General features: G+C 46.4%; 3 protein-coding genes across 3 annotated transcripts; all 3 read left to right on the plus strand.

Moving 5' to 3' along the window:
- The first annotated feature begins 1,990 nt into the window (after window positions 1–1,990).
- On the plus strand, window positions 1,991–7,817 carry dhx33 (DEAH (Asp-Glu-Ala-His) box polypeptide 33). The gene is made up of 12 exons (XM_086307728.1): window positions 1,991–2,379; window positions 2,641–2,801; window positions 2,900–3,127; window positions 3,239–3,409; window positions 3,538–3,723; window positions 3,827–3,938; window positions 4,506–4,665; window positions 4,759–4,847; window positions 4,935–5,062; window positions 5,161–5,364; window positions 5,446–5,532; window positions 5,803–7,817. Exons 1-12 carry the CDS (start codon window positions 2,169–2,171, stop codon window positions 6,109–6,111), a joined length of 2,046 nt encoding a protein of 681 aa, XP_086163854.1. The 5' UTR covers window positions 1,991–2,168; the 3' UTR covers window positions 6,112–7,817.
- Window positions 7,818–9,675: 1,858 nt separating this feature from the next.
- On the plus strand, window positions 9,676–13,041 carry c1qbp (complement component 1, q subcomponent binding protein). Its single transcript, XM_086307734.1, has 6 exons — window positions 9,676–10,070; window positions 10,522–10,672; window positions 10,742–10,832; window positions 12,005–12,100; window positions 12,177–12,302; window positions 12,403–13,041. The coding sequence occupies exons 1-6, from the start codon at window positions 9,818–9,820 to the stop codon at window positions 12,550–12,552; spliced, it is 867 nt and encodes a 288-aa protein (XP_086163860.1). The 5' UTR covers window positions 9,676–9,817; the 3' UTR covers window positions 12,553–13,041.
- Window positions 13,042–16,073: 3,032 nt separating this feature from the next.
- Window positions 16,074–19,382, plus strand: LOC147319976 (zinc finger MYM-type protein 1-like). Its single transcript, XM_086307735.1, has 3 exons — window positions 16,074–18,005; window positions 18,430–18,544; window positions 18,752–19,382. Exons 1-3 carry the CDS (start codon window positions 16,477–16,479, stop codon window positions 19,277–19,279), a joined length of 2,172 nt encoding a protein of 723 aa, XP_086163861.1. The 5' UTR covers window positions 16,074–16,476; the 3' UTR covers window positions 19,280–19,382.
- Window positions 19,383–27,027: the final 7,645 nt, after the last annotated feature.

The raw sequence follows: 27,027 nt of genomic DNA on the forward strand, positions 1-27,027 counted from the left end.
GTGCAAGGGGAAGATGAAACACAATCAGCTGAGTGTGATATTAACGAAGATGCCAGTGTGTCTAATGCACCTGCTGCTGCTGCATCTACAGCATCTTGCAGTACACCACCATCACCACCTAAACCAACCCAGAGCTCTATGAGAGCGTTTTTGCAGAAGTCTGTGACCCAGCAAGACACAACTCAGCTGATAAAGACCTGAAAACGATTGCACTTGATTTCCAACTATTTTCAGTTGTGGATGATAAAGGATTCAGAAAGTTTATTCATGCACGGAATCCTATGTATGTAATTCCAAGCAGGAAAACACGCTCCCAAAAAATCCTCCCAGGCCTGTCTGACAGAGAACACACATCTTCTTTTTGTTTTGCACATTAATTTATATTTCATTGTGTTGTGGTTTGCAGTGTTTTGTGTTGTTTCACTTTAAATTTATTTAAAAGGAAAAAGCTGAAAATTTAAATGGTCCAAAGTTGAACTGTAAATAGTTGGGTTTTGTATTTTATAATGTATTTTTTTAATTTTAGGTGGAGTGAATAAATAAAAGCATATTTATATAATAAACATATATAAATAAAAAACTTTTTTTACATTAGTATTTCATGTTGTGCATATTTTTATTGTTGTTGATAATAAATTAATTAAAGCAACAAAACAACCTGAAGAAAGAGCCGGCTCTCTAAAAAAATCCCATCACTGATGTTGACATGTGTGTCAGTGGGGCTGTTCATGATTCTGTCTGCATGTTGTAATATTAATACTGACTTTAATGACTGACCACGGACTTTTGGAGCTAGAAATAAGAGTGGCACAGTAATCGTTTCTTCATCACACACGGACGGCTCTGGATCGGGTTTGTGTTCTTCTGCACTTTGCACAGCTCGTGTTTTGAGAACAGATGTCAGGTTTATACGGTGAAATTTGGAAGAGTGTAGTTCTCCTCTGACTGACTCCGGCTGAATCCACATGAATCTCAGCCCACAGGAAAACAGTCCCATCAGCTCCTGACATCAATAATCTGTCAGTTGCCCCTCAGTGATTTAAAAAAGAAATTCCCAAATGCCTAAAAGCCGTGGTTACGTAGTGTTTTGATAAGCTGACTACGTTAATAAGATCTTGGTACAATCCTGGTTATTAATGACATGTCTTTGTTTATCAATTAATCCATTTTTACTATATAATCCACAGATTTTCATCTCACGCAAACTCGTGCTCGTAAAGTTAGTGTTAGTCTGACCTTTAGGGTGATACTAGCTGTCAGAGTTTGAGTGGCAGTAACAACGCAGGCGGTGAGAAACCGAAGGACACTGAGGAACAGTGAGGAGCGCCGCACCTGTAGAAATAAAGTGCTTTTCACCACAGGAAGTGAGTAACGTTAAAAAAAACTGTTGCAGTCGCTCCCATCTCATTTATTGTTTCATGTCCTCCAAACTAGAGTGATGTTAATGGACTAAGAAGTGTAAAGTGTGTATATATCCTGTTTTGTAGAGCACTCTTGTATTGCTTATACTGCAGTTTAAGTCACACTGGTGTCTGCTATATACTCCCTAAGACACACCTATTGCCTTGAGAACTGTTTAAACTGTGGCACAGATTCATTCCTCAGAGATGCTGGTTCATACAGACATGATGGCGTCACACAGCTGCCGCAGATTTGTCGGCTGCACATCCATGATGCCAACCTCCTGTCTTACATCATTTATGATGTAAGGAGTGGCTCCATCTTTCTCCTCTGAAATCTCTATCAGCTGCCGCTCACTGGATGTTTTGCTCTCAGCTGCTGATGCTGCCACCAACAGCCATGCCGCGTTCAAAGTCACTGAGGTGAACTCAGTCGCTTGCTGCCCTTAAAGACAGTTGAATAGCTGTACCTAATAACGTGGCCGGTGTAGTAAAGGCAAACTGTATGGATATGTCCAGGAGGTCAAAGGGCTGTGCGCCAGTACAGGACGTATGTTACTACGTGCTATAAACGCGACCTATGACGTCAAACCTCTGCGCCGACCACGTGGGAAGGTTTTTTTTTGCCGAGGTAGCAAAACATCCGCAGTGCCGCTCGCTGGTCTGGCAGCGAGTATGAAAACAACTTTATTTTCTTCATTTCTGGCGTGAAACAATCTGAAAAAGGGCCCTCGGCGGTTTCGCTCCCACAGTCACTTTTTCCAGAACATGCCTCACGACCCCGACCCTCCTCCGGCTAAAAGATTCAAGCCGGGATCCGTGTTTTTCCGCCTCGATAAGAACAAGCCTGGAATGCTGCTGCCTAGAAAGGGAAATGCGAGCACTCCGATAGACGTCCAGAGGAAGCAGCTTCCCATCTATCAAGCGAAGCCTCAGCTCCTGAGCCAGCTGAGGCAGCTGCACGGTGCTGTCCTCATAGGTGAGTGTTCACAGCTACAGCCAGCCGCACACGTGAACAACACTATACTCTGTAGTTTATCTTAAACTGCCTATTTTGTGTTGGGTTTGTGGGTAGAAAGTCTGGCTAACGTCTCTTCACAGACATGTGTCTTCTGTTATTTCTGCCCACGTGATAATCAAAAGTATGCAACGTTAAATATATAAATAGAGTTAAAGTTTGCTTTGGGCTCCGCCCTGTATCTGTATGTGTCAGATAACTCAGTCCTGTGTGATCCGGCAGGTGAGACCGGCTCTGGGAAGACCACTCAGATCCCTCAGTATCTGTACGAGGCTGGCATCGGGCGGCTGGGCATGATCGCTATCACTCAGCCCCGAAGAGTTGCTGCCATCTCACTGGCAGGAAGGGTGGCAGAGGAGAAGAGGACTCAGCTGGGGAAGCTGGTACTCACGATAAACGGGATTCCCGTCTGCTGTGGACACCGGAGTTGATGCCTCTGCGTTGTTGACGTCTGCGCTGTGTTTCTGTTGCTTCCTCTTAGGTTGGCTACACGGTGCGTTTCGAGGATGTCACCTCCCCTGAGACAAAGCTGAAGTTCATGACTGATGGTATGCTCCTGCGCGAGGCCATCGGAGACCCCCTGCTGCTGCGCTACACTGTGGTGGTCCTGGATGAAGCTCATGAGCGCACTGTGCACACCGACGTGCTCTTTGGTGTGGTTAAGACGGCTCAGCGCAGGCGCAAGGAGCTTAACAAGATTCCCTTGAAGGTAGGAGCAAAGTTCACACGTGTTGTGACTTCGGCGTTTCTAGTAAACGCAGTGTGAATCGCCTCACTGCATCTGCTCTAAAGCCTGCACCTGGTGTCCTAACCTCCACAGGTCATAGTGATGTCGGCCACGATGGATGTGGATCTGTTCTCCGAGTACTTCAACAAGTCCCCCGTGTTGTACTTGGAAGGCAGGCAGCACCCCATTCAGATCTACTACACCAAACAGCCACAGTCAGACTACCTGCAGGCTGCTCTGGTCTCCATCTTCCAGATCCATCAGGTAGTTTCTGTGTCTCCTATTTCCAGTTTAGATGAAGCCAAACAAACGCACCGCTCTTCTTAGCATCATTATTGGAAACACAGGTTACGTTCTGTCGTGATGACGATTTTCCACACACGGTCATGCAGGAGGCTCCTTCATCACACGACATCTTAGTCTTCATGACGGGCCAGGAGGAGATTGAGGCACTGGCGAGGACGTGTCGGGACATCGCCAAGCATCTGCCTGACAGCTGTGGCCCGATGGTAGTTATCCCACTATATGCATCTCTGCCCCCAACACAGCAGCTCAGGGTCTTCCTGCCAGCTCCAAAGGTACAAACATGTCTCAACATCTCACACTGCTGCTCTCAGCAGTATCTTCTGATTTAGACATTCAGCATCATGTTGTAAGTCTTGCAAACGTTTTTCTCTCCAGGGCTGCAGGAAAGTCATTCTCTCCACAAACATCGCCGAGACATCAGTTACAATCTCTGGGATCAAATACGTCATAGACACGGGGATGGTGAAGGCCAAACGCTTCAATCCAGGTGAGAAGATTCAGATTGCAAATTCACAAGTCACGCAGAGAGAAATACTTGTGCTTGAGTCTTTCCATTTAATACTAAGGGGGGGGAAACACGGTGCACCCGACCCCTGCAGCGCCTCCTGCGGGTAGTGGGCCTGCAGGAAGATGGGTCCGTGTCCCTTTTTCACACTGTGCCACATGGATTTAGGCCCAGCCACCAGACGCTCGCCCGCAGGCACCCTCCCCGGGCCTGGCTCCAGGGCAGGGCCCCGGTAACCCTATCCCGGGCAGGGGGAACTGTTCCCTCGATGGGCTTCTTCTGAATTGTTCTTAGTCTGGTCCCTCGGTTGGGCTGCTGCCCCTGTGACCGGCTCCGGATAAGCAGCAGAAGATAGATGGATGGGAAAAAACCCACAAATGGGAAAAAATGTGGTTTCCAGGGTTTTTTTGCTGTAAGGATCATTTAGATGTGTAAAAATATTTGTTTGGCTTGTGACCCTTTGAAAGAAGTCGAGCCCTCCCCCGTGATCCTAAATTGGACGGCACAGATAAGGTGTTCTCCTAACAGCGCACATGATGTGACTCTCAGACAGCGGCCTGGAGGTGTTGGCGGTGCAGCGTGTTTCCAAAGCGCAGGCGTGGCAGCGAGCAGGCCGGGCTGGCAGGGAGGACTCTGGCTTCTGCTATCGTCTTTACACTGAGCAGGAATTTGACAACCTCGTCCCCACGACTGTTCCTGAGATTCAGAGGTAGGCTGTGGAGTCTGCTCTACACGCGTGATAGTAAAAATCCACCTCACGTGTCTCATTGATTTAGCTGTGTGTGATGCTTCTCACCCGCAGGTGTAACTTGGCAGGTGTGATGCTGCAGCTCATGGCTCTGGGGATTCCAGACGTGACAAACTTTGATTTCATGTCCAAGCCTTCTCCAGGTAAGATGCTGTCAGTCAGGAATCCCCTCTGGTCCTCCGGTAAGCGATGCAGAGTTAGCTGTAGTAGTGCTTTGTGTTTTCCACCAGAGGCCATCCGTTCTGCTGTGGATCATTTGGAGCTGTTGGGAGCTGTGGAGAAGAAGGACGGGCAGGTTTTCCTCACCACTCTGGGAAAGAAGATGGCGAGCTTCCCTCTGGAGCCCAGATATGCCAAAGTAAATCCTGCTGGTTCTGCTCTGATATTCTTTGTACATTTAGTCAAAGACAAAGTGTCAGCTCACAAGCAGACCCCTCTGTTTGCTCCACGCCGCAGACCATCCTGCTGTCCCCGGACTACTCGTGTTCCGAGGAGATTTTGAGCATCGTGTCGCTGCTGTCTGTGGACACCGTGCTGTACAACCCTCCGGCCCGGCGGGACGAGGTGCTTGCAGTGCGCAAGAAGTTCATGTCCAGTGAAGGAGACCACATGACGCTGCTAAACATTTACAGAGCGTTCAAGAAAGTCAGTGGCAACAAGGTGGGTGCGATGAACACAACTAGTGAAAATACATAAATGAAATCGTGCTGCTGAGCTGTCACGTGATCTCTGCTGCTGTAGGAGTGGTGTCGGGAGAACTTTGTCAACAGCAGGAACATGGGCCTCGTGAAAGACGTCCAGGCACAACTTAAAGAAATCTGCCTTAAGGTACATCTGCTGACCTCTGCCAGCACACAGGGATTCTCCCAGGAATCGCTGTTTATCCTGATCAACTACAGAGTATTTATTAACATTTAATGTGTAAATATTATTATGAATGTGCATCATCTCACAGGCTAACGCCTCCGGGGCTATTTTGAAAACAGCGAGTTGATGAATGGGTGCTTTCCTCCTTGATCTCTGCTGCACACCTGTCTTTGTGCGTCTCTGCGGTGAAGTCATGTGACCTGTCTAATAAGTCACGTCTTGTTTTCCCAGCTGAACCTGAAACTGGAATCGTGTGGAGCAGACACGGCGAGCGTTCGCCGCTGCCTTGCCCACGGGATGTTTGTCAACGCTGCAGAGCTGCAGCCCGACGGCAGCTACTTGGCTCTAGACACCCACCAGCCCGTGGCCATCCACCCGTCCTCCGTCCTTTTCCAGGCCAAGCCAGCGTACGTGGTCTTCAACGAGCTGCTGCACACCTCCCGCTGCTACATGAGAGACCTCTGTTTGGTCGACGCCGACTGGCTGCTGGATGCAGCGCCCGAGTACTTTGGCCGCAAGCTCCACCTCAACAAGAGCTAACCAACAAAGAAACGGGCCGCCTGCCACAAAGACTCTTATTGCAAGTTGGTGCAGAACGTCCGCTGTGTCGTGAACTACTCTGGATTTCACTACCTCCCAGTTGACAAGCTTTGGGCATGTGTCACTGAAGCAGAAGTCTGCATATCGAAGCTTGACTTCCTCCGGACTGTCATTCCAATTTTATGAGCTGTAATTTCTTCTTCTCGTCATTTAGCCACACGGTTGGCCTGAAAAGCCAGTTTGCTTTGATTCTATCAGTAGTTGCATGCATTTACACAGCACAGGTAACCTCAAAGGAGCACAGCACGGGGCTGTTCTCCACCATGTTCTTCTTCATTGCTACCAAATAGCCATGAAAACGCTACAGCAGACAGATCAGTGGCTGCTCTACTCTGAAGGATGAGTTTTTCAGGAGCTAAGAAAAGCACTCTGATTGTTTGGGGTCTACATGAAGTGGTCTTACAGGGGTTTCTTTATGCAGTCAAAGTAGATTTGTTTCAGTCTACTGTCAGCTGTTCCCTTATTCACAACATGAAAAACAAACGCAGCGTGTCACACTGACATGGTTTCACTTACACAGCCTTGTTAGCTCGTGCATGCTCTTCTTCCCATCTGCAGTCGTGTCACCGTCCAGCATGCCTTCCTCTCCAGGTTCTGCTTGTTGCTGTTGGTCGTGCAGATGCCCACGCAGTCACCACACGTACGTGCAGACGCGTGCGGCTCCGTCACGCTTCGTAGAATGTAAATGACGCCGTGTTGATGAACAGGACGGAGTGTCTTTTTTTTACACGTTGGACTCAGGATTGTAAAATATAACCTGAATAAAATACACAGTTTCTAACTTTGTAGTCAAACGCTGAATGCTTTAGAGAATTATCAAAAGATCTGATCTGCATGAAGTTTATTGGAACGAATGCACGCCTGCCGGGGCTCCTCTCTGCGTGGATCATCTGATCCTAATACATGTTTGTTACATATTCTAATAAAAACGAATCCACCTGACTCGGCACACGTCAGTCAGGTTCTAACATGTGTTTAGTGTTGTTGTGTTATGGCCATAGTATGGTTTAAGCACTGTGCGAAAGTCTTGAGCCACCTCGTTTTTAAAAACATTTTGCTTCCAAGCAGACGACCTAAGTGCTTTTGAGCAATAGTTCTCCAGGCTAAGTTCTCCGTTGGATGCTGGATGCTTTTTCACTCATTTTCAGTTCTGACCATTTTCAAAGGAACGTTTTGGGTTTTTTAAATTTATTTATTTATTTATTTAGGACAGTGCATGTTAATGAACATAAATGTAAAAAAAATTTTTACATGAATGGAAACATACCAGATTATAGCCAAGGGCTAATTTCCATCTGTTGTCCTTAAACATAAAAAATAGACATAATTCATAAAAATTCATCATTCATTCATAATAAAAACTCCATCACCAAACTTACACACACACACCATTCTGTTCCCAAATAAAACATTAAAACTATACAACTTATACATGATCACACACTTGATTTGTCCATAACCAGTTTTTAACCTTTGCCTTAAACAAATTGAATGTCGAGCATTCTCTAATGGGTTGAGGAAGACTGTTCCACAGATGGCCTCCTGGACAGAGAGGACGTTCTGCCCAAATGCTGTCCGTCTGTGGGGTATAAACACGTCTCCTCAGATTGTAGCTCGAGTGGTCCTGTCTGAGCTTTCTTTATGCCTAATGAACTGCTTTAGTGGTGGTGGAGCAAAGGAGTGTAAGACTTTATATATTAAACTCACTCTTTTAAGTTTCACTAAGTTATTGAAGTTCAGTAATTTCTGTTTTTTTAACACATGACAGTGGTGGGAGGTCGGTTTTTTGTCAAGTAGTTTTAAACTTCTTTTATAAATGTTTTCAATAGTTTTAAGTGTTGTTGGACAAGCAAGTGACCAGGACGTCAAACAATAGTCCATATGAGAGATGATCATTGAGTAAAAATAAGTTTTTGCAACATTCATATTTAAATTATTACGTATATGATTAAAATTTCGATTATTAAATTTAAGTACCTGGGACACTTTATGTGACTCTTGAAGGATAATGTTGGGTCTAGAATGACCCCAAGATATTTAAATTCTGGAGCTAATTCAAGCTCTGCTCCATCCAGGAATATGTTTGACTGCTTCAAGTTTAAGGGGCGTTTTGAAAAATACATACTGACAGTTTCTGAGGTGTTCAACATTAGGCATGAGTCTAATTATTATTCAAGTCTCTTAAACAGCCAACACTTTGCATAACTTTGAGGGAGAAGCCAGTGTTGTCTCCACATACAACCTGTCATATCTTTAGACGCTGTGTTACTATATCATTCGCTCCCATTTCTTTATTTGAATCAACAGAAAATGCCAAAGATGACATTTCCTCCAGGGGCTCTTGTGTTATGATGGAGTTATGATTTTGACCCACCATGCAATACTATCAGAAGAGTAGTGTGTTTGTTTTTTAGCATGATATTGGTCACAAACACTCTGCCAATGCAGTAAAAGTAGACCTGGATAGAAAAGCACGCAACAGCGCACCATCAGTCGTGGCCTGACCTCTCCATCGCTGAAGCAGTGAAGCAGCCGACATGCAAAGAAGAGCTTTGAATGTCCGTTAAGAAGCCCGGACGACTCTTCCTGAAGACTACTCAAAGAAATGGCAAGACTTGTCTAAGAGAGTTTAGGCTGTGATGAAGAATAAAGTGTTCATACCAAATATTTGGACTTTCAAGCTCATTAGAAGTGCACAAACTCTGTTTTTGCCTCATGTATTTGCGTTTATGTTTCAATGGACTTATTTCCCATTGTAGTAGCAAAACGGAAATGAGAAGCGTCTCAAGACTTTGACTGTTCATTGAGTCACTTCAGTACACAGGATCTCCCTGCTGCCGTTCAAAGACAGGTTCACAGACGCTGTCTGCGGGCTGTTGAAACACTGGAAAGCAGCTCCATCTGCTGGCGGGAGGGATTCACATGATGCACCTGATCAGCGAAGTGTCTGTTTTACTTTGGCTGATGCAATCCCGTCCTTAGGAACCTCAGTCGATCATGTATGCACACACACACTGAAAAGGGAAATTCCTACAAATGCACTACGGTAAACCAATCGAAATAAACCCCTCCAAGCTTTTCAGTAGCAGAACTGAGGCTGGGACTATTTTATTGAATCTTGACAGTTTTTAAGCCAAAACGGGGTTTAACTCTGGAGCAAAGCCTTATTAAATCTCGCCCCTGCACGCAGATATTTTTGCACTTAATCTCCTTAAATATGTATTTGTAAGCGTTTCTGTTTTAGTGTCACAGCGTGAAGTTTTAGATTTGTAGCCACACTGTAAAAAGCTGCAGCGCCCTCTGCGCTCGCTGATTTGAACTGCAGGGGGCGCTGATGTGTAGACAATCGTCTACACACACGTAATTTTTCCAAATAACTTTAATTAGTTTATTTATTATTTATTTTTCCTGTTATAGTCCTTTTTGTCGTATTCTGTGTAGTTTTTTAATATTTAAAATTGCTGTTTCGTGTCTTTCGCTTTTAGAGTATTACTTCCGGCGCAAAGAGTATCTGGGTCAATGTGTCCTTCCACACGTGCTGTCGGCGTCTTCTAGAAGCAGCGTCGGTAACCGGTGTTCACAGTTAGCTGTGCGGCACTGAGCGCATTGATTCTGTCGTGACAGGTCGTGGTGTTTTTGTACAATCATGCTAAAGTCAGTCGTCCGTGCGGTGGGAGCAGCTGCTCGCCTTTCTTCAGCCAGCACCTCCGCAGCGCGAGTTCTGCCCCTCAGCTACCCGGCACTGCGCTCTCCGAGTTCGGCAATAACTCGGCCCTTCACCCGGTCTCTCTGGATGTTAAGTAATAACGGAGCCTCGTCTGGATACAGGCCCAAACTCTTCAGCTCCAAGGTGTTGAGTCCGTCGGTGTCGTGTGGCTGTGGAGGACTGCACACAGAAGGTGACGTTTGGTTTAATCTGCTTTATACAAGCCAGGCAGCCAATAAACGTAACATTAGATGGATCCGGCAACTTGGACTGCTTGGATCAACACGTCCTTTACAATTTAAAGGGGTAAAAAGATTGTTTAACGATCGTTATAGACTGAGATCAGCATCTTTGGAGTCTTTCACCTTAAACTGTGATTAGTGGCTGTCACTGAAAAAGGCTCTGAACCTGCCAATAGTCTTTGATCATTCAGCACACGTGACACGTGTAGGACTGTTCATAGTGTCAAACGAGAAGTTTTTGGACAGCCACAAAGCAGATGTTTCATTTTCAGCAGTCTTACCAGCACCCGTGTGTTGTGTAAAATGTTAGAATCAGCCTCGATGGTCATTTTAATTGTCAAAATGAAACCTTTAAACAAACTGCATCACGTCTCATGATGAAACCATAACCTCTTTGTTCAGGTGACAAAGCTTTTGGCGACTTCCTGTCTGATGAAATCAAAGAAGAGAAGAAGATCCAGAAAAACAAAAGTCTTCCTAAGGTGTCTGGAGGATGGGAGCTGGAGATGAATGGCACAGAGGCTAAACTCACAAGAAGTGTTTCTGGAGAAAAGTAAGTCTGCTAAAATGTGTGGGCAGCGTGGCGTGACAGACCAGCTCACCGTATTTCTGCTCTTCACAGAGTCACGGTCACATTCAACGTCAACAACAGCATTCCTCCCAACTTTGAGGAAGAAGTGGAACAGACACAGCAGAAATCAGCAGAAGAGGAGGTGAGGCACAGCCAGTGGTTTGATGAGGTTAAGCTTTTTAACACTGACCTGTGTGTCATTCAAACATAACCAAAGACGCCTACGAAAGACAACAGACGATTTAGAAAAGAACTTAAACTTGTATCTTTAAGCACTTCGTTGCTAGCAGCCTGTCACAAAAACATTTATTCCCATTTCTTTAGTAGAAACTGTGAAAAACACGCCAGCGATGGTTGGACGCAGTTTGACAGGTTAAACATTGTATTTCTGCAACAACAAGATGATTCCCAAAGAGCTGTCATTGCAGCATGTTGTGCAATATGGCCTTTTAAAAACATCTGAGGAAACTGGACAGCAAGTGATAGGCCTAAACCAGGGGGGTCCAACTCCAGGCCTCGGGGGCCAGTGTCCTGCAGGTCTTAGATATCACCCTGCATCAAGTGATTAGTTCGTTACCAGGCCTCTGGAGAACTTCAAGACATGTGGAGGAGGTCATTTAGCCATTTAAATCAGCTGTGTTGGATCACCAGCCCTCGAGGCCTGCAGTTTGACACTCCTGCCCTAAACTATCTACAGCAGATGAAGAGTGTCTGAAAGCTGCGTCCTTAAGAAATGGATGAAAAAATACAGCAAAGATTTGACAGAGAACACGAGAGAAGTTTGTTTATCTACTGCGACCTCATCAGAAATGAAGTGAAAGGCTGGCTCTCAAGAAGCTGTTGAACATTAGTGAGGAATCTAAATGTGAGAGTTTTCTTTCAAATCATAGTTGGTACGTACAGAAAAGGTCAGGAGAGGGAAAACAGGCTCCGACTGTAAAACAGTGGAGGCTGCATTTCAGCCAGCAGTGCTAATATTAGATAAGATGGCCTTTTGTTAGTCCAAGAGATGGAAAACATCTCTGTTAGCGCGCTCGTCAAACGCAACAAAAGCTGAGTTGAAGAATAAAGACGAAATATTGACTTTCAGGCTCATTAGAGTTGTATGAACTCGTAAGTTTGTCTTCTACACTGTTTTCATATTAGTTTACTGTGTTTTCATGTCTGCACTCGTTTCAATAAACGCCTCCTCCATTTGCTCATTTCCTAACAACACTTAAACGCTTGCACAGCGCCGTAGGCGGCTCCTGCCTTACACACTGACGTTTTTAACCTTAACGTTTCACGTATTAAGCTTTTTCCCCCTTTTTGCAGCCGGAGATTGTATCAACACCCAACTTTGTTGTTGAAGTGACAAAGCAGGCTGCCAAACATTCCCTGGTGTTCGACTGCCATTTCCCTGAAGATGAGGTAAAGTCAAATAAAATGAATGTCTAATATTGCCAGTAGGAGCAGTACTCAATACTGAACAATTTGTATTTTGTAGATGAGTCACGGTGAGGGAGAAGAGGAGAGCGACATCTTTGCCATTCGAGAGGTCAGTTTTCAGCCACAGGGAGATTCAGAGTGGAAGGAGACGAGCTACAACCTCAACACAGACTCTTTGGACTGGGTGAGAGCCGAGGCAGTACACACAGCAACGGTTCAATTATAACAGTCACTGAAACCAACGCTGTGTTCAAGGTTGCTTACTTTCTTGTACTGTTTCTCAGGCCCTGTATGACCATCTGATGGACTTCCTGGCTGACCGTGGGGTCGACAACACCTTCGTCGATGAGCTCACGGAGCTGAGCACGGCCATCGAGCATCAAGAGTACATCAAGTTCCTGGAAGACCTCCAAGGCTTTGTCAAATGTAATTAACCTTACTTCAGTGCACATTCTGGGAGAGTTCGAGGTGAGAGGGTACAGTAAGACTAAAGCACTCGGCTGTCCATCGATATGTTTGATGACCCTAAAAGACTGATGATGCCATCGGCCAGCAGCTGTCACGTGGCTGCAGATGTGCTTTTTGTGACGCTATTTTTCTGTAACTTGAGGTTCAGACACAAATGTATGAAAAGAATTACAAGTTGTGGTCATGTGTATAATCTGCTTTGTTGCAGTCAATATTTAAATATTCTAACAGTTCTCAAGCCAGTAATGGGACAATTTGTCAAAGTGAGACGTTGAACATTTCAATAAAAATCATCTCTTTGGTGTAAATGTGACAGCCTCTGATTTTAAAGCGTGACCACCTGGCTTTGAGTCTAAAGTGTGGCTGGCTGAGCAGAGTGTGTGGCCTTACTGAATGTGAATCATGTTGGTCAGAGGAAGGAACGGCGCTGTTCAATAAAACGGTTTAATACAGTACGTTTGTCTATTTTCATTTTTACATGTATTCATACAGTGTGACTTTATTTCATGCACTAAAAAGTCATTTTAATTCATAAACTAGTTTTTGACACTGTCACCAGCAGGCACACACAGCTAAGACCCGTCAAGCACCTGATATTTTGAGCTCTTGTGTAATGGGCTAAGTTTCCATTCAGCTTAAACACTCCCAAGAAAATCTCCAGGACTCAGACGATTGGATTCCAGAAGTTTTTACTGGGCACTTTTGTGAAACTGTAAACACAATACAATGAAATATACTGTAAACACAATACAATGAAATGTATTATAGATGCAATAAGCTCAAAGCATCTGGCTAATTATCACAGCTTGACAGCCTAGCCGTATAGCTTATATGAGACACAATAAAGCTAACCGAATAACAGACAACGGTTCAAAACGCTTCACCGCTTAATTGTACAAAATGAATTATACTCACAGACTATGCCTTAGCGAAGAGAAAAGGATTAATCCTGTAACGGCGGAGCTGGCGGTTGAATGAGCCCACACGCTAATATCCCGAGTCACACAGTAGATTCACTTCCTGACTCTCAGCGTAAACTGCTCTCGTGTTGTCATGGTTACGAAAATACACACACCGCTCTAAGCTACGATAGCGAGATAAAGAGAACACAAAGAACACATTTCTGGGGGCATAACACTCCCCGCTTGGGGTCTTTAAGAGCCCACATCAATTGGCAGAGTCAGACTTTGGAGAAAGAAGCAGAACTACTTCTGTAATGGGACGAGAGAATCCTCTTATATTTCCATCTTTAACGACCTCCACTTCGACTCTCCGGACCAGACCGTCCTTCCCTGGAAAGGCTTTCGTGATGATGCCTATGGGCCACTCATTTCTCTCTGCCCGATCATCCTTTAAGAGAACTACGTCCCCTTCTTGAAGATTCGGCTGTTTCCCTTGCCACTTGTGTCGAAGTTGCAGTGTTTTGAGGTATTCACGCCTCCATCTGTTCCAAAACATGTCTGCCAGGCCCTGAACTTGTTTCCACTCCTCCCTGAAGAGATCTGCTTTCTCGAACTTGCCTGACGGCAAAGGAGGCGCGGAGCCTGTTTTGAGAGTCAGGAGCATGGCTGGTGTGAGGATGCAGGGCGACTCGGGGTCGGATGACACTGGAATGATCGGCCTTGCATTCATAATTGCTGCTACCTCGGCCATAAGCGTGGTCAGAACCTCGTGCGTCAGGCGAGACTTTCTCTGTTCAAGCAGCATGCAGTCCAAGATACGGCGGGCAATGCCGATCATCCTCTCCCATGCGCCACCCATATGGGATGCATGGGGTGGGTTAAACACCCAGGTGCAGCTCTGTTTACTGAGGTACTTCTCCACCCTGTCGAACCCTGAGTTTTCCTTGTCCATCCCCAGCTCACGTGAAGCTCCGACGAAGTTAGTTCCGCAGTCCGAGCGTATCTGCTTCGCGGGGCCCCTGACCGCAAATAATCTCCTCAAGGCGTTAATAAAGCTGCTGGCACTCATGGCTTCGATCACCTCAATGTGCACTGCCCTGGAACACATACACGAGAACATCACCGCCCATCGCTTGGAGTTCGAAACTCCTCCTCTTGTGCGGCGTGAAACGATGCCCCACGGTCCAAAGACATCGACACCTATGTAGGTGAAGGGAGGTGCTACTTGTAACCGTTCTGCCGGCAGGGCTGCCATCCGTTGATGTTCGGCCTTCCCTCGCAGCTTCTTACAAGTGATGCATCTGTAGAGCAGACTGCTGATACAGCGTTTGGCTCCCACGAGCCAAAAACCTGCGGCCCGAACGGCACCCTCAGTAAGATGTCTCCCCTGGTGTTTTACTGCTTCGTGATAGTGGGACACAAGCAGAGTTGCGAGGTGATGCCGGCCAGGAATGATGATGGGATGAGTCTCGTTCATGCCTAAGCCTGACTGCTCGATCCGACCTCCTACCCTGAGTAGTCGATCCTGGTCCATAATGGGATGCAATCTCCACAAGCTGCTGGAAGATGGTATGTCGACTCCAGAACCGATACACTTGAGCTCTTCCGCGTAGCACTCACCCTGGACACTCTTTACGATGCACACTTTGGCTTTCAGCAGCTCCTCTTCCATAGGACGACAGATGTGCCAGCCTCGACATTCGCCCTGCGTCGAGCGAGCGAAGGAGCTAGCTACGTGGATCAAATGTGCAATGGCTGCATGGAGTGTGCTGAACTTGGAGAAGCGTTCAAAGCGTTGAGGGTGTACCACGCCTTTAGCGACATGGGTGAGTTTCGCCGTCACCTGTGGACGCACTTCGGCGTCGATGTCGGGCTCGACAAGATTGTACGTCTCTTGAAGCTCGGATGGATGCCCTGATGCGTCGCAAAGAAAGGCTGGTCCTTTGAGCCATGGTGTACTGCTGAGCAGGGCTGATGCTACAGCTCTTGACCCAACGTCAGCTGGGTTAAGATGCGTTGGAACGTACTTCCACTGGCCGGGACAGGGTGACTGAAGGATACGTTGGACCCTATTGTGTACGTAGACATAAAATCTCCTTGACTGGTTATGGATGTATCCCAGTACGACCTTACTGTCTGTGTAGTAGGTGATGTTGTCGTACGTTGTGTCCATCTCGGCGATCTCGACGGCGAGCACAGCAGCACAAAGTTCAAGTCTAGGGACAGTTAGGCTAGGTTGGGGAGCCAACTTCGATTTCCCAAAGACAAACCCAATCTCAGTTTGTCCCTGCTTGCCAGTTACCCTGATGTAGGCTACGGCCGCTATTGCTCTGACCGATGCGTCGGCGAAGACGCAGAGTTCTCTCCTTAGGGCGCCTGTGGTGGAGAGGGACATATAAGGCCGTGGTATTTGGAGCCCCTCCAGGTCTTGAAGAGACTGTTTCCATCTAGTCCACTCGGTCTCCATGTCTTTGGGAAGGGGTGCGTCCCAATCTTCCGCTTGCAAGGTGAGTTCTCTTAGGATCCGTCTTCCATCAACTGTGATGGGTGCTAGAAACCCTAGGGGGTCGTATAGACCAGTGGCGGCTGGCCCATAGGGGGCGCTCGGGCTCCGCCCCCCCAAATGTGGAGGAGTAAAAATATATATTTTTAAAAAATTCATCAATGATAGTTTTACTATGTGTGTGCCCATATACAGCCAGGCGTATTTTAACATTTTCACCAGCTGACTCATTAAAGTTCAACCAACAAACGGTGTTTTTCTTCTTCTGGGGCGCTCGTCAAAGCGCCCTTGATATGCAGCGAAATAGCCTATCATTAAATGGTTGCCAGGGGAAAATAATAAATATTTGACCTATCAGCGTCGCTGAATTAAATGGTTTGGGGGCGCTTAAAATTGCGCCCCTGCAGAAAACGCGCGAAGATTTGCTGTTCTAGAATTTTACCTCAGTCAGTAGCCTAAGTGAGCTATAAGGTCAGAGAGAGACGATGGCAGCGGTATTGTTAACGGTTGAGGCACAGCCTCCCCCAAATTCGGTTAGATCGCTTCTAACCTACCCTTTTGCCAGAAGGACAATGGCAGAAAAACTGCAAGTTAAAGAGTTGGGACCTGACAAGCCCGAAATTCAACTAACCCAGGCAACGAAGGAGAAGTCAAAAGCATACAACAGGACTTTTTGTCGGAGTTGGTTCCAGCGCAAGTCGTGGCTGACAGGCTGTGGAACAGCTAATGCACTTTTTTGTTTCCCGTGCATACTGTTCAAAAGTGACAAGTGTGATTTGACGTGGACACAATCTGGACAAACCGACTTAAAGCACCTCTCCGAACGAATCAAGAAACATGAAAGCTCACGAGTTCATATGGACAACAGTGTAAAGCTAGCTGTGCTAGGGAAAACTAGCATAGCGGCGCAGCTAGATGATGGACATCGGATTGCTTTAAGAAGGCACAACGAAGAGGTAGATAAAAACCGTCATATTTTATCTAAAATCATCGATTGTATTAAGTTTTGTGGTGCTTTTGAGCTAGCAATGCGGGGACATGATGAAAGTGATTCCTCAGACAATCCAGGGATTTTTAGAGGTTTAGTCGACTTGATGGCATCAATTGATCACGACTTGAGGCAACACCTTGAAAATGCTACTGTATTTAAAGGCACCTCGAAAACAGTCCAGAACGAGATCCTGGATTGCATGTTGGCAGTTCTGAGAGAAAGGATCGTGGAAGAAGTAAAGGCAGCGAAGTTTTTAGCCATTCAAGCTGATGAAACCACTGACATTTCTACACACTGTCAGTTAGTCATGGTGCTAAGATACATTGACCAACGAAACCGTATTCAAGAGCGTTTTTTTGAATTCATCAAGCTACCCAATGCTTGTGCAGATGCAATAGCCAGTGCCTTATCGGAGAGGCTGCGCTTCATCCTCCCCCAGGGACAAGAGAGAAAGTTGATCGCCCAGGCCTACGATGGGGCCGCTGTAATGAGGGGTACCACTGGAGGAGTGCAGCGTAAGATACAGGACATTTATGCTAACGCTCACTACGTACATTGTTATGCCCATCAGTTAAACCTGGTAATGCAACAAGCAACCTCCCACATCCCTCAAATCAGTCACTTTTTTTCCGACATAGCAGGATTCGCTTCTTTTTTTACTAAATCGAGCAAGAGGACTGCAGTGCTTGACGAGGTGGTGGCGCACCGACTTCCAAGTGCATCGGCAACCCGTTGGAACTTCAACAGTCGTGCTGTGAATACAGTGTATGAACATAAAGACGATCTGGTGAGGTGTTTTCAGACCATCCGTAACAGTGAAGGATTTGATGCCCCTACAAAGAGAGATGCCGGTGGTTTCGTGAGAATGCTGGAAGACGAAGCTTTCTGTTTTTTCCTGGCCTTGTTTCACAAGATAATGCCACATGTAGACATGCTGTATAACCACCTACAGAAGAGAAACATCGATTCTGTCACCATCGCAGGGATCACCCAGACATTCATCAGCCGCATGCAGGCTATCAGGTAGGCATAAAAGCATAAATATGTAACCTAGAATAAATGTTCATTATCTATGCATAGATTCTATCAAATTCTCTGCATATATTCTGTGTTCTGTGACTTAAATGTTTAATGGAATTCAGATAATTTTGATTTATATCAGCCTTTGAAGTAATTTTATGAAAAATATTTGATTAAGTATATTTGATGAAGTATATTCCCAGTAATGATTTGATGTAGCCTATACCATAGGCTATTTCCTGAAATTATGGCCAGGGCCTTTATTTACTTGCACTGGTTTTCCCCCAGCCATTAAACCAGGTCCGGTTATTAATTAAATCCGGTAATTCCCGGTAATTAGAACACAACCTTTGTTTGGTTTGTGTTTGGTTAATATATCCCTATTCAGTTTTCAGAAGCCATTAATGAAACTTATGTATTGGATCAGGGAGGCACTTCCTAATCTGGTTGTGGATGAGGAGTACAGGGGACCTGTTCAAGACCCACCCACAAAGAGACGGAGAACATTGGGGGAAGACAGGCAACACCATTTGGCACTGGAGGTAAGCACTAGCTGCTTGGTCTGATTTAAATCGGATCATCAGATAAAATCTAATGACGATGCTGTCAGATGTCATTTGATATAGTGGTCATGACTGTTTTGTTTTGTTATGGACAGATTTTTTTTTTCAGAATAATGATTAACATGAGACATGTGCCAAAGTCTTACCACTGAATCTAACTCTTACCAATTATATATTATTGGATAGGTGTGCGACACCATTATGAGCCATGCCAAGGAGAGGTTTTCTTTCACCAAGCACCTTGTCAGCGCCACTCTGTTGCAAGGAGACTTGTTCCAACAACACAGCAAAAATTTTCCAGATGCAGCACTACAAACCACAGTGGAAGCCTATCCCTCATTGGACAAAGCCAGACTTAAAACAGAACTGTCCCTGATCTACGACAACGAGGAGTTTCAGAGTTGTAGTGGTGCGCTGGCGCTCTATCAGGTTCTGATGGAAAACAACCTTCAAGACACATTCACCGAAACTGTAAGTCTTCTTAACATCCTCATCACCACACCAATGACAACATCAGAATCGGAGAGGTGTTTCTCTACTTTAAAGAGGATAAAAACTTTCCTGAGAAACAATATGGCTCAGGATCGGCTCAACGCTCTGGCTATGCTGTCCATAGAGAAAAAACTCACACAAGAACTTCCTGATTTCAACACCAGGGTCATCGAGAAATTTGCCACTCAGAAAGACAGACGAGCAAAGTTCTTGTACAAATAAGAACCCTTAACCATATTTACTCTCTTTCTCCATCCCTCTCTCTTTCTCTCTTTAGCCCACCCCCCCAATCAGTTTACAGTTGTTGTTTTCAATAGTTATTTTTCATTCATTCATTCAAAAAAAAAAAAATCTGTTCATGTTCATTTTTACAAATCTATACAAATGGCCAGAATATGGTTGTTCATTTTTACAAATCTATACAAATGGCCAGAATATGGTTGTTCATTTTAAATTTAAATTAAAATTGTGTTGTTTGATGTACTCATTAAATGGGTCATTTTAGTCGATATCATAAAAATTGCCCCCCCTGAGATTTTTTTCAGGAGCCGCCACTGGTATAGACTGTTCACGGTCGAGAGTACCCCTCTGCGGGTGAACGGCTTCTGATCGATCTCGATCTGGAACGTGAAAGTGTCCGTGCGCATGTTCCAGAACAGTCCCAGGCTACGCTGGATAGGCAGATCATCGATGGAGAGATCCAGGCCATTGAAATCCTGAGAGCGATCCTGGGAGGGGAATGCTCTGATGACCGCGGAACGATTTGATGCAACCTTGTGCAGCCTGAGGTTGGAAGCCGCGAGCATCTTCTGCGCTCGCTGGAGAACTGCGATGCCTTCTTCCTCTGTACTGAAAGACTTTAAGGCATCGTCGACGTAGAAATCGCGGTCGACGAATCTCCTAGCATCGCTGCCGTAGTCGGCCTCTGCTGCCTTAGCCGCCCGCCGCAGGCAATACACTGCGACGGCAGGCGAGGGGCTGTTACCAAAGAGATGCACCCGCATCCTGTAATCCACGACGTCAGAGGTAGGGTCATTGTCTCTATACCACAGGAAGCGGAGAAAATCCCGGTGGTCTTCTTTCACGATGAAGCAGTGGAACATGTGCTCGATGTCGGCGGTGATTGCAACCTGTTCCTTCCTAAACCTCATAAGAACACCTAGTAGGCTGTTATTAAGATCGGGACCACTGAGTAAGACATCGTTGAGCGATACTCCCTCATAGGATGCACTGCTGTCGAAGACCACGCGGATCTTGTCCGGCTTCCGGGGGTGGTACAAGCCGAACAGGGGCAAGTACCAACGCTCCTGACCGGGTTGCAAGGGAGGGGCAGCTTCTGCGTGCGCCTTCTTGAGCATCTTCTCCATAAACTCTAGGAAGTCGGCTTTCATCCGTGGTCGTTTTTCCAGTGAGCGCCGAAGTGAGACGAGGCGTTCAAGAGCCTGTTTCCTGTTGTTAGGGAGTCGCTGCCTCGGTGACCTAAACGGCAAAGGTGCGACCCAACTGTTGGAGCTGTCTTGGCAACACTCGGCTTCCATTATCCTTAGAAACTCCAAATCTTCCCTGGATGGAGCAAGTTTGTGGTCGTTGGGAGTGCGAGCGAAGACGGTTTGCCCCAAATTGTCTCCGATTAGCATCGTCGGGGTTCGCGCTGGATGTTGTTGATAGTCACGTGCTTGTTCAAACACCTCTGTCACTTTGATCTGGTTGTTACATGGCTGGAGATGGCTTGTACAACCGTTCCCTAGAACGGCTGTTTTGTAGCTTCTCACCTCCGGTGGTCTGTGAGCACCTCCGAGGCACACGTCTCCGACGATGACCCATCCCAGGTCAAGCCTTTGGGCGAAGGGAGCATCTCCTGGGCCGCTTATTTGCTCTCGGACCTTGTGGACCCGTAAGATTTCTCTGCCCAGTAAGAGAAGAATGCTGGCGTCTGGGTCCGGAGGTGGTATCTTGTCAGCGATGCGTTTTAGGTGGGTATGATGATAGGCCACACCGGGGGTGGGAATCTCCGCGCGGATGTTGGGAATTTGGTTACACTCGAGGAGTGTAGGCAGAGAGATACTCAGTTTCTCGTCCAACGGCTCTACGGTGTAGCCGCTGGCTCTCCTTCCTGATGTCTCCGTACGTCCCGCGCAGGTCTTTAGTGTGTATGAGTACGAGCGCCCGGAGATCTTGAAGGCTTCGAAGAACTCTGACCGCGCGAGGGAGCGATTACTCTGCTCATCCAATATAGCGTACATTCTCTTGGCTTCCTCTCTTCGTCCGTTTGGGAACACCCTGACGAGACAGATCTTAGCACACGCTCTAGCACTCAGACCTTCCCCACATACCTGTGTGCACGTTGCGTTGACCTCCTGGTTATCAGCTTTGTCCTCCTCCCCGCTATCCTCTGAGATGGAGGGGAACGATTTAGATTTCCAGGTAGGTGGGTGAGGGTGGAGGGCTGTCACGTGGGCAGCGCTACCACACTCGGTGCATGTTATCTTGGCTGTGCAGTTCTTTGCAAAGTGTTCTGTTGACGAGCAACAGCGAAAGCAGACGTAGTGTTCTTTCAGAAGCTGTTTGCGATCATCTAAGCTCTTCTCGCGGAAACCTCTGCATTTCCTCAGAGGATGGGGTTTTTTGTGCAGGGGGCAATGTTTATTCGGGTCAATACGTTCCCTGCTTTCCTTAGACTCGAACTTGGCAGTGCCTGAGACTTGTGTTTTGTGGGTGTGAATGGACGTCTTCGTGGGCCTCTCCCATTTATTCATTCTCTCGTTTGGGGGGCTTGGCGTGAAGAGGTTGAAACTTGGGTCCGTACGTGCTTTCGCCTCGGTGCGGATGAAGTTCACCAACACGGAGAAAGGTGGGAAGCTGACGAAATGTTCTTGTTTGTATCTCGTCCCGTGGTATAGCCACTTTTCTTGTATGCTGTATGGAAGTTTCTCGATGATGGGCTTAATTCCTCTGGAGGTATCCAAGTACGACATGCCCGCGAGGTAGCCATCTTCTTTAGCGGCTTGTAGCTCTGACAACAGGTCGGCTAGATCCCGGAGTCTCCGTGGATCTTTTGTCGTGAGCTTTGGGAAGCTTTCTAGTTTGCTGAACAGAGCTTGTTCGACGGCTTCTGGGGAGCCATATAGTTCGTCGAGGCGCCCCCATGCTGAGCACAGTCCAATAGTTGGATTCCTGATGTTGACCGTTTTTATTCTTCTTACCTGCTCTGTTGACTCCTTTCCCAGGTGTCTGGTTAGGAGGTCGAGTTCTTCTGCAGCAGACAGGTCTAGACTGGCAATGGCGTTCTGGAATGATGTTTTCCAGGCCCAATAGTTTATTGGCTGGTCGTCATATGCGGTGAGACCTGAAGTCACCAAGTGGTTACGAGCGAGATATTTGATGAGGTCAGTGGTTGTAGAATGGTCGTAATCACCTCCGTAGAGTGTCCCGTGGATGGGCTGATGCGTGGGAAACGTAGAATCTCGTTTGGGGTTCTGCTGTAGGAGTGGAGTTGGAGGGGGGTAGAAGGGTGACTTGGAGCTCTGTCGTGTTGGTGCGTCGCTTCTCCAAGGGCCCTGAAGAGCTTGGTGTGGCGTAATAGCAGCAGGAGCGGCAGCTTGGGTCTGAGCCGCGTTATGCGGGTGAGTGACTGGCTGAGAAGGGGGAAGGTTATTTTCTGTAGCCGATAGACCCTTGGCGCTCAGGCTGGCCTGTTCGGAGACAAAGGCGGCTACGCGCTGGTCTTTGACAGACTGGCAGACCAGGCTGTTAACTTCGCTGCGTACTTCGAGACCCATATCCTGCAGACCAGCTACTAGGGAGTTCGCCTCAGCAATGGCGGCATCCCTTTCTTTTTCATCGATTAGTGCGTCGAGGCTGGCTTGAATACGTGCTTGCTCCACTTTAAGCTCGATTTCTCTTTTTGAATGTGCCGCTCTAGCTTGCGTGGCTTCAGCCTTTGCTTTTGCCATGGCAATGGCTATGCTGATTTTTGAGCCAGACGATGTACCAGATGAGCGACTGCTCCTTGAGCGCACACACTCTGACTGGTTGTCTCCATTTCCTTTGTCAGCATTGCTACGTTGTGACATTGCGTGTCGTTGGGTCTCCAGTATCGGGAGATGTGGGCTGCGGCGAGGTTTTCCGAGGCTATATTGGAGGCTGCTTATCTCTCGATAATGAGTAGCTCCGTACAGCGGCGATCCTCGTATCCCTATTAGCTGCGTTGCAGTCTTTTCACTGTAATGGGCTAAGTTTCCATTCAGCTTAAACACTCCCAAGAAAATCTCCAGGACTCAGACGATTGGATTCCAGAAGTTTTTACTGGGCACTTTTGTGAAACTGTAAACACAATACAATGAAATATACTGTAAACACAATACAATGAAATATATAAAATGTATTATAGATGCAATAAGCTCAAAGCATCTGGCTAATTATCACAGCTTGACAGCCTAGCCGCATAGCTTATATGAGACACAATAAAGCTAACCGAATAACAGACAACGGTTCAAAACGCTTCACCGCTTAATTGTACAAAATGAATTATACTCACAGACTATGCCTTAGCGAAGAGAAAAGGATTAATCCTGTAACGGCGGAGCTGGCGGTTGAATGAGCCCACACGCTAATATCCCGAGTCACACAGTAGATTCACTTCCTGACTCTCAGCGTAAACTGCTCTCGTGTTGTCATGGTTACGAAAATACACACACCGCTCTAAGCTACGATAGCGAGATAAAGAGAACACAAAGAACACATTTCTGGGGGCATAACATCTTGCTTGGTCAGTAGCGTTCTGGTTACAAAGTAACAGAAATGTGTCGATTGCCTGCAGCTTCATGCATATTCAGATGCAGATATTTGTTTCTAGACAACATTTTTAAAAACTCGTTACTTTTGGCCCTTGAACAGAAAGTAATCCAAGTTTTAAGTCAGTTAAGTTGTTATGGGCTCAAAATGTGGTCATAAATATTTTGTACTTGTAAATCAGTTTCGTATGTGTAAAAAGAATTTGTGTGTGCGTAACAAAGATTTGTGTGTGGACTTAGCCAAAAAAAACCCTGCAAGTTACAAGTACGAATTTTGACCCTATTTTTCTTCCTTTCATCTGATTGGTGAATGTCATGTCGATCACAAATGTAACAATCCAATCAGAGAACAGATGGGTTTGGCTGTCGGAGGGGCGCTTTTTTGAACTGCAGGTCCTTGAAGGGTGATACAGTTTGAAGCTGGAGGATCGCTATATAAATATCCGATAGCAGCTAGGTCCCCTAACTTTCAGTAGCTGTTGAAAGGATAAAGTTGTGGTATATCAGTGGTTAGAAATACTATTATTACTTTAGGATTAGTTTAACACAAAGTCAGGGCTGACCCAGGACCATTGCTGTGAGTCACAGGGCGCAGCATAAAAGTCCTTTCACATCAGACGCAGGATGTGCTGCTAATGCTAACTGCTAACTAAAAGCAAAGGATCCAGAATTTGTTGCGCTGGCTGCTGGGCTCTGTGGGTTTTTGCAGCAGCTCTACCTGTACTAGATGCACCTGCTCCTTGTCTTTTCTCTGACTTTATGTCCTCTACAAGAGTTTCTGGGTTTTTTTTGCTAGTTCTTCAAATGTTCAATAAAAACATGTAAAATGGTAAATGGCCTGTATTTATATAGCGCTTTTACTAGTCCCTAAGGACCCCAAAGCGCTTTACATATCCAGTCATCCACCCATTCACACACACATTCACACACTGGTGATGGCAGCTACATTGTAGGCACAGCCACCCTGGGGCGCACTGACAGAGGCGAGGCTGCCGGACACTGGCGCCACCGGGCCCTCTGACCACCACCAGTAGGCAACGGGTGAAGTGTCTTGCCCAAGGACACAACGACCAAGGCTGTCCGAGCCGGGGCTCGAACCGGCAACCTTCCGATTACAAGGCGAACTCCCAACTCTTGAGCCACAATCGCCCCCATATGTATGCTAATTCATAACGAAGAAAGCTTTGTAATGAAGACTGTCATTTCCAAAACCCTGCCCGCCCCCACCCCGCGGTCCGCAGCACTGTTGAAAAGGCTGTGGAAATCCCTGTATTAAACACGTAGACCTGTGACACAAAAATCACCAAACTCGGACGACCACAGACTGTTTTCCTTCGTGGTGATGAAGGAAAACGCTGGGTTGGCATGTAAAAGGCCATTTATTCCCTTCAAAGACCTGCAGTTCAAAAAAGCGCCCCTCCGACAGCCAAACCCATCTGTTCTCTGATTGGATTGTTACATTTGTGATTGACATGACATTGACCAATCAGATGAAAGGAAGAAAAATGGGGTCAAAATTCGTACTTGTAACTTGCAGGGTTTTTTGGCTAAGTCCACACACAAATTTTTTTTTACACATACAAATCCTGATTTACAAGTACAAAATATTTATGACCACATTTTGAGCCCATAAGTTGTTGCTTAAAATGTCTTTTGAATATTAAGAAGAAGGAAGAGAACAGGCTGCATTTCCCTGCTGTCATGCCTTCTTTCATTTTAGTAAACAGTCGCACACACAAGTCTAAAGAATCACGTCTGTGAGGCACCAGTGAACAACCAAAGGCTCTGGGTTGGAGTGATTTTGATGGAAACATTTTCTGCAGCTAATAAAAGACAAAGTGGCTGAGCTGATGGTTGATACAGTGTTATCAGTCGTGTGATGGAATATTTGAATGATAGTCTTTTGCTGCAACCACACACGGCGGATTGTTTAATGCTCGCAGCTGAGCTGTATTTATTAAAACTCTGAGCGTTAACAAGCTTGTGCTGTGTCTAAAACTCTGCAGGTGCAGGTTTAAGGGAAACCGTTACCGTTCATCCTCCAGCTTCTTTATGTTTATGGTATGCTAACCATAGCTGTGTAGCTAACCATAGCTGTGTAGCTAGCCACCGCTGACAGACCACGTGACTTTCGCGCATTGCATTGTAGGTACGAGTGGCAACAAAATCAAAACACTGCATCAAGCCTTTCCAGCACCGGTAATCATTAATTCTGCAGTTTTAATCCCCACTTGCATTTTATTTGCCCCAAAAACAGTTCTGTGCAAAACGACGGAGAACACGGCAGCTCCGCACGAAGACAGACGTGACGAAAAGGCAACAAAAAGTAGAGGAGTGAAAGGGTCAGACCCACACGAGCACAGAGTGGAGTAAGGACGTGCTGCCCAACTGTCAGCACGCACATATTCATTATTATATGGTCCTAAGTGTGAGTGCACACACTCACAAAATGTTTAGTTACTTCAGTTCACTGCAACAAGCCCAAGTCCAGTTTTCTAAGGCACCTTTGAAAAGCTCGTCCATTTGTATGACCTCTTCTTGGAGCCTGCTGACTTCCTTCCTGAGCATATCTTCCAGTTTTTTCCTTTTCTTTCACTGTCTTCATCTCCCCATCAATATTACAAAGAACCCCCAACAATCAGATGAGCCCTATGAGCAAGGATTTGGTGACAGTAGGAAGGAAAACCTCACTTTAAACAGGAAGTAACCTCCACAGAACCAGGCTCAGGGAGGCAGCTGTCTGCCACAACCGGTCAGGGTTGAGGGGAGGAAGACAGGCAAACCATATTAATGATGCAAGGAAGGCCCCAACCCCGCCTCCCTGATGTGGGAGCCAACCAATAGGACCACTCCCTCCATAACTGCGACCAGTAAGAGCACGATCATCACCACCTAACAAGGTACCAGTGGTATGAAACACACACGTGTTGTATTCCACTTGTATGCACAATCATAGTGTGTCACAGGCTGAACAGATATCCACAGGTGGTACGTGGCAGTCAGGTGAACAGGTCGCTGGAGGCAGGAAACGAAGTCAGTGCGTCAGAGGGGGAAAGCCGAGATTCAGTTTGTTAGGATGGGGGACAGTGGGTTTGGAGGATGGGTGCAACACTGAGCGTCCAGGAGCAAAATTCAGTGTTTGGACTGTTTTCTGGGTCTCCCATCTTCCTCTTCATC

The sequence above is a fragment of the Aulonocara sp. 'chitande type north' Nkhata Bay genome, linkage group LG10 (genome assembly GCF_057382095.1).
Source record: "Aulonocara sp. 'chitande type north' Nkhata Bay isolate Kocher_YH1m ecotype deep benthic linkage group LG10, A_spYH_male_GT1.1, whole genome shotgun sequence".
Lineage (NCBI taxonomy): Eukaryota > Metazoa > Chordata > Actinopteri > Cichliformes > Cichlidae > Aulonocara > Aulonocara sp. 'chitande type north' Nkhata Bay.

What these genes read in the sequence shown, in the direction of transcription:
- dhx33 (XM_086307728.1), top strand. Translation starts at nt 2,169, where the DNA reads ATGCCTCACGACCCCGACCCTCCTCCGGCTAAAAGATTCAAGCCGGGA. An exon ending in CATGTCCAAGCCTTCTCCAG is followed by an intron (nt 4,848 to 4,934) that starts GTAAGATGCTGT and finishes GTTTTCCACCAG; the next exon opens with AGGCCATCCGTTCTGCTGTG. An exon ending in AGAAAGTCAGTGGCAACAAG is followed by an intron (nt 5,365 to 5,445) that starts GTGGGTGCGATG and finishes CTGCTGCTGTAG; the next exon opens with GAGTGGTGTCGGGAGAACTT.
- c1qbp (XM_086307734.1), top strand. Translation starts at nt 9,818, where the DNA reads ATGCTAAAGTCAGTCGTCCGTGCGGTGGGAGCAGCTGCTCGCCTTTCT. An exon ending in AGAAATCAGCAGAAGAGGAG is followed by an intron (nt 10,833 to 12,004) that starts GTGAGGCACAGC and finishes CCCTTTTTGCAG; the next exon opens with CCGGAGATTGTATCAACACC. An exon ending in ACACAGACTCTTTGGACTGG is followed by an intron (nt 12,303 to 12,402) that starts GTGAGAGCCGAG and finishes ACTGTTTCTCAG; the next exon opens with GCCCTGTATGACCATCTGAT.
- LOC147319976 (XM_086307735.1), top strand. Translation starts at nt 16,477, where the DNA reads ATGGCAGCGGTATTGTTAACGGTTGAGGCACAGCCTCCCCCAAATTCG. An exon ending in AGCCGCATGCAGGCTATCAG is followed by an intron (nt 18,006 to 18,429) that starts GTAGGCATAAAA and finishes GTATTGGATCAG; the next exon opens with GGAGGCACTTCCTAATCTGG. An exon ending in AACACCATTTGGCACTGGAG is followed by an intron (nt 18,545 to 18,751) that starts GTAAGCACTAGC and finishes ATTATTGGATAG; the next exon opens with GTGTGCGACACCATTATGAG.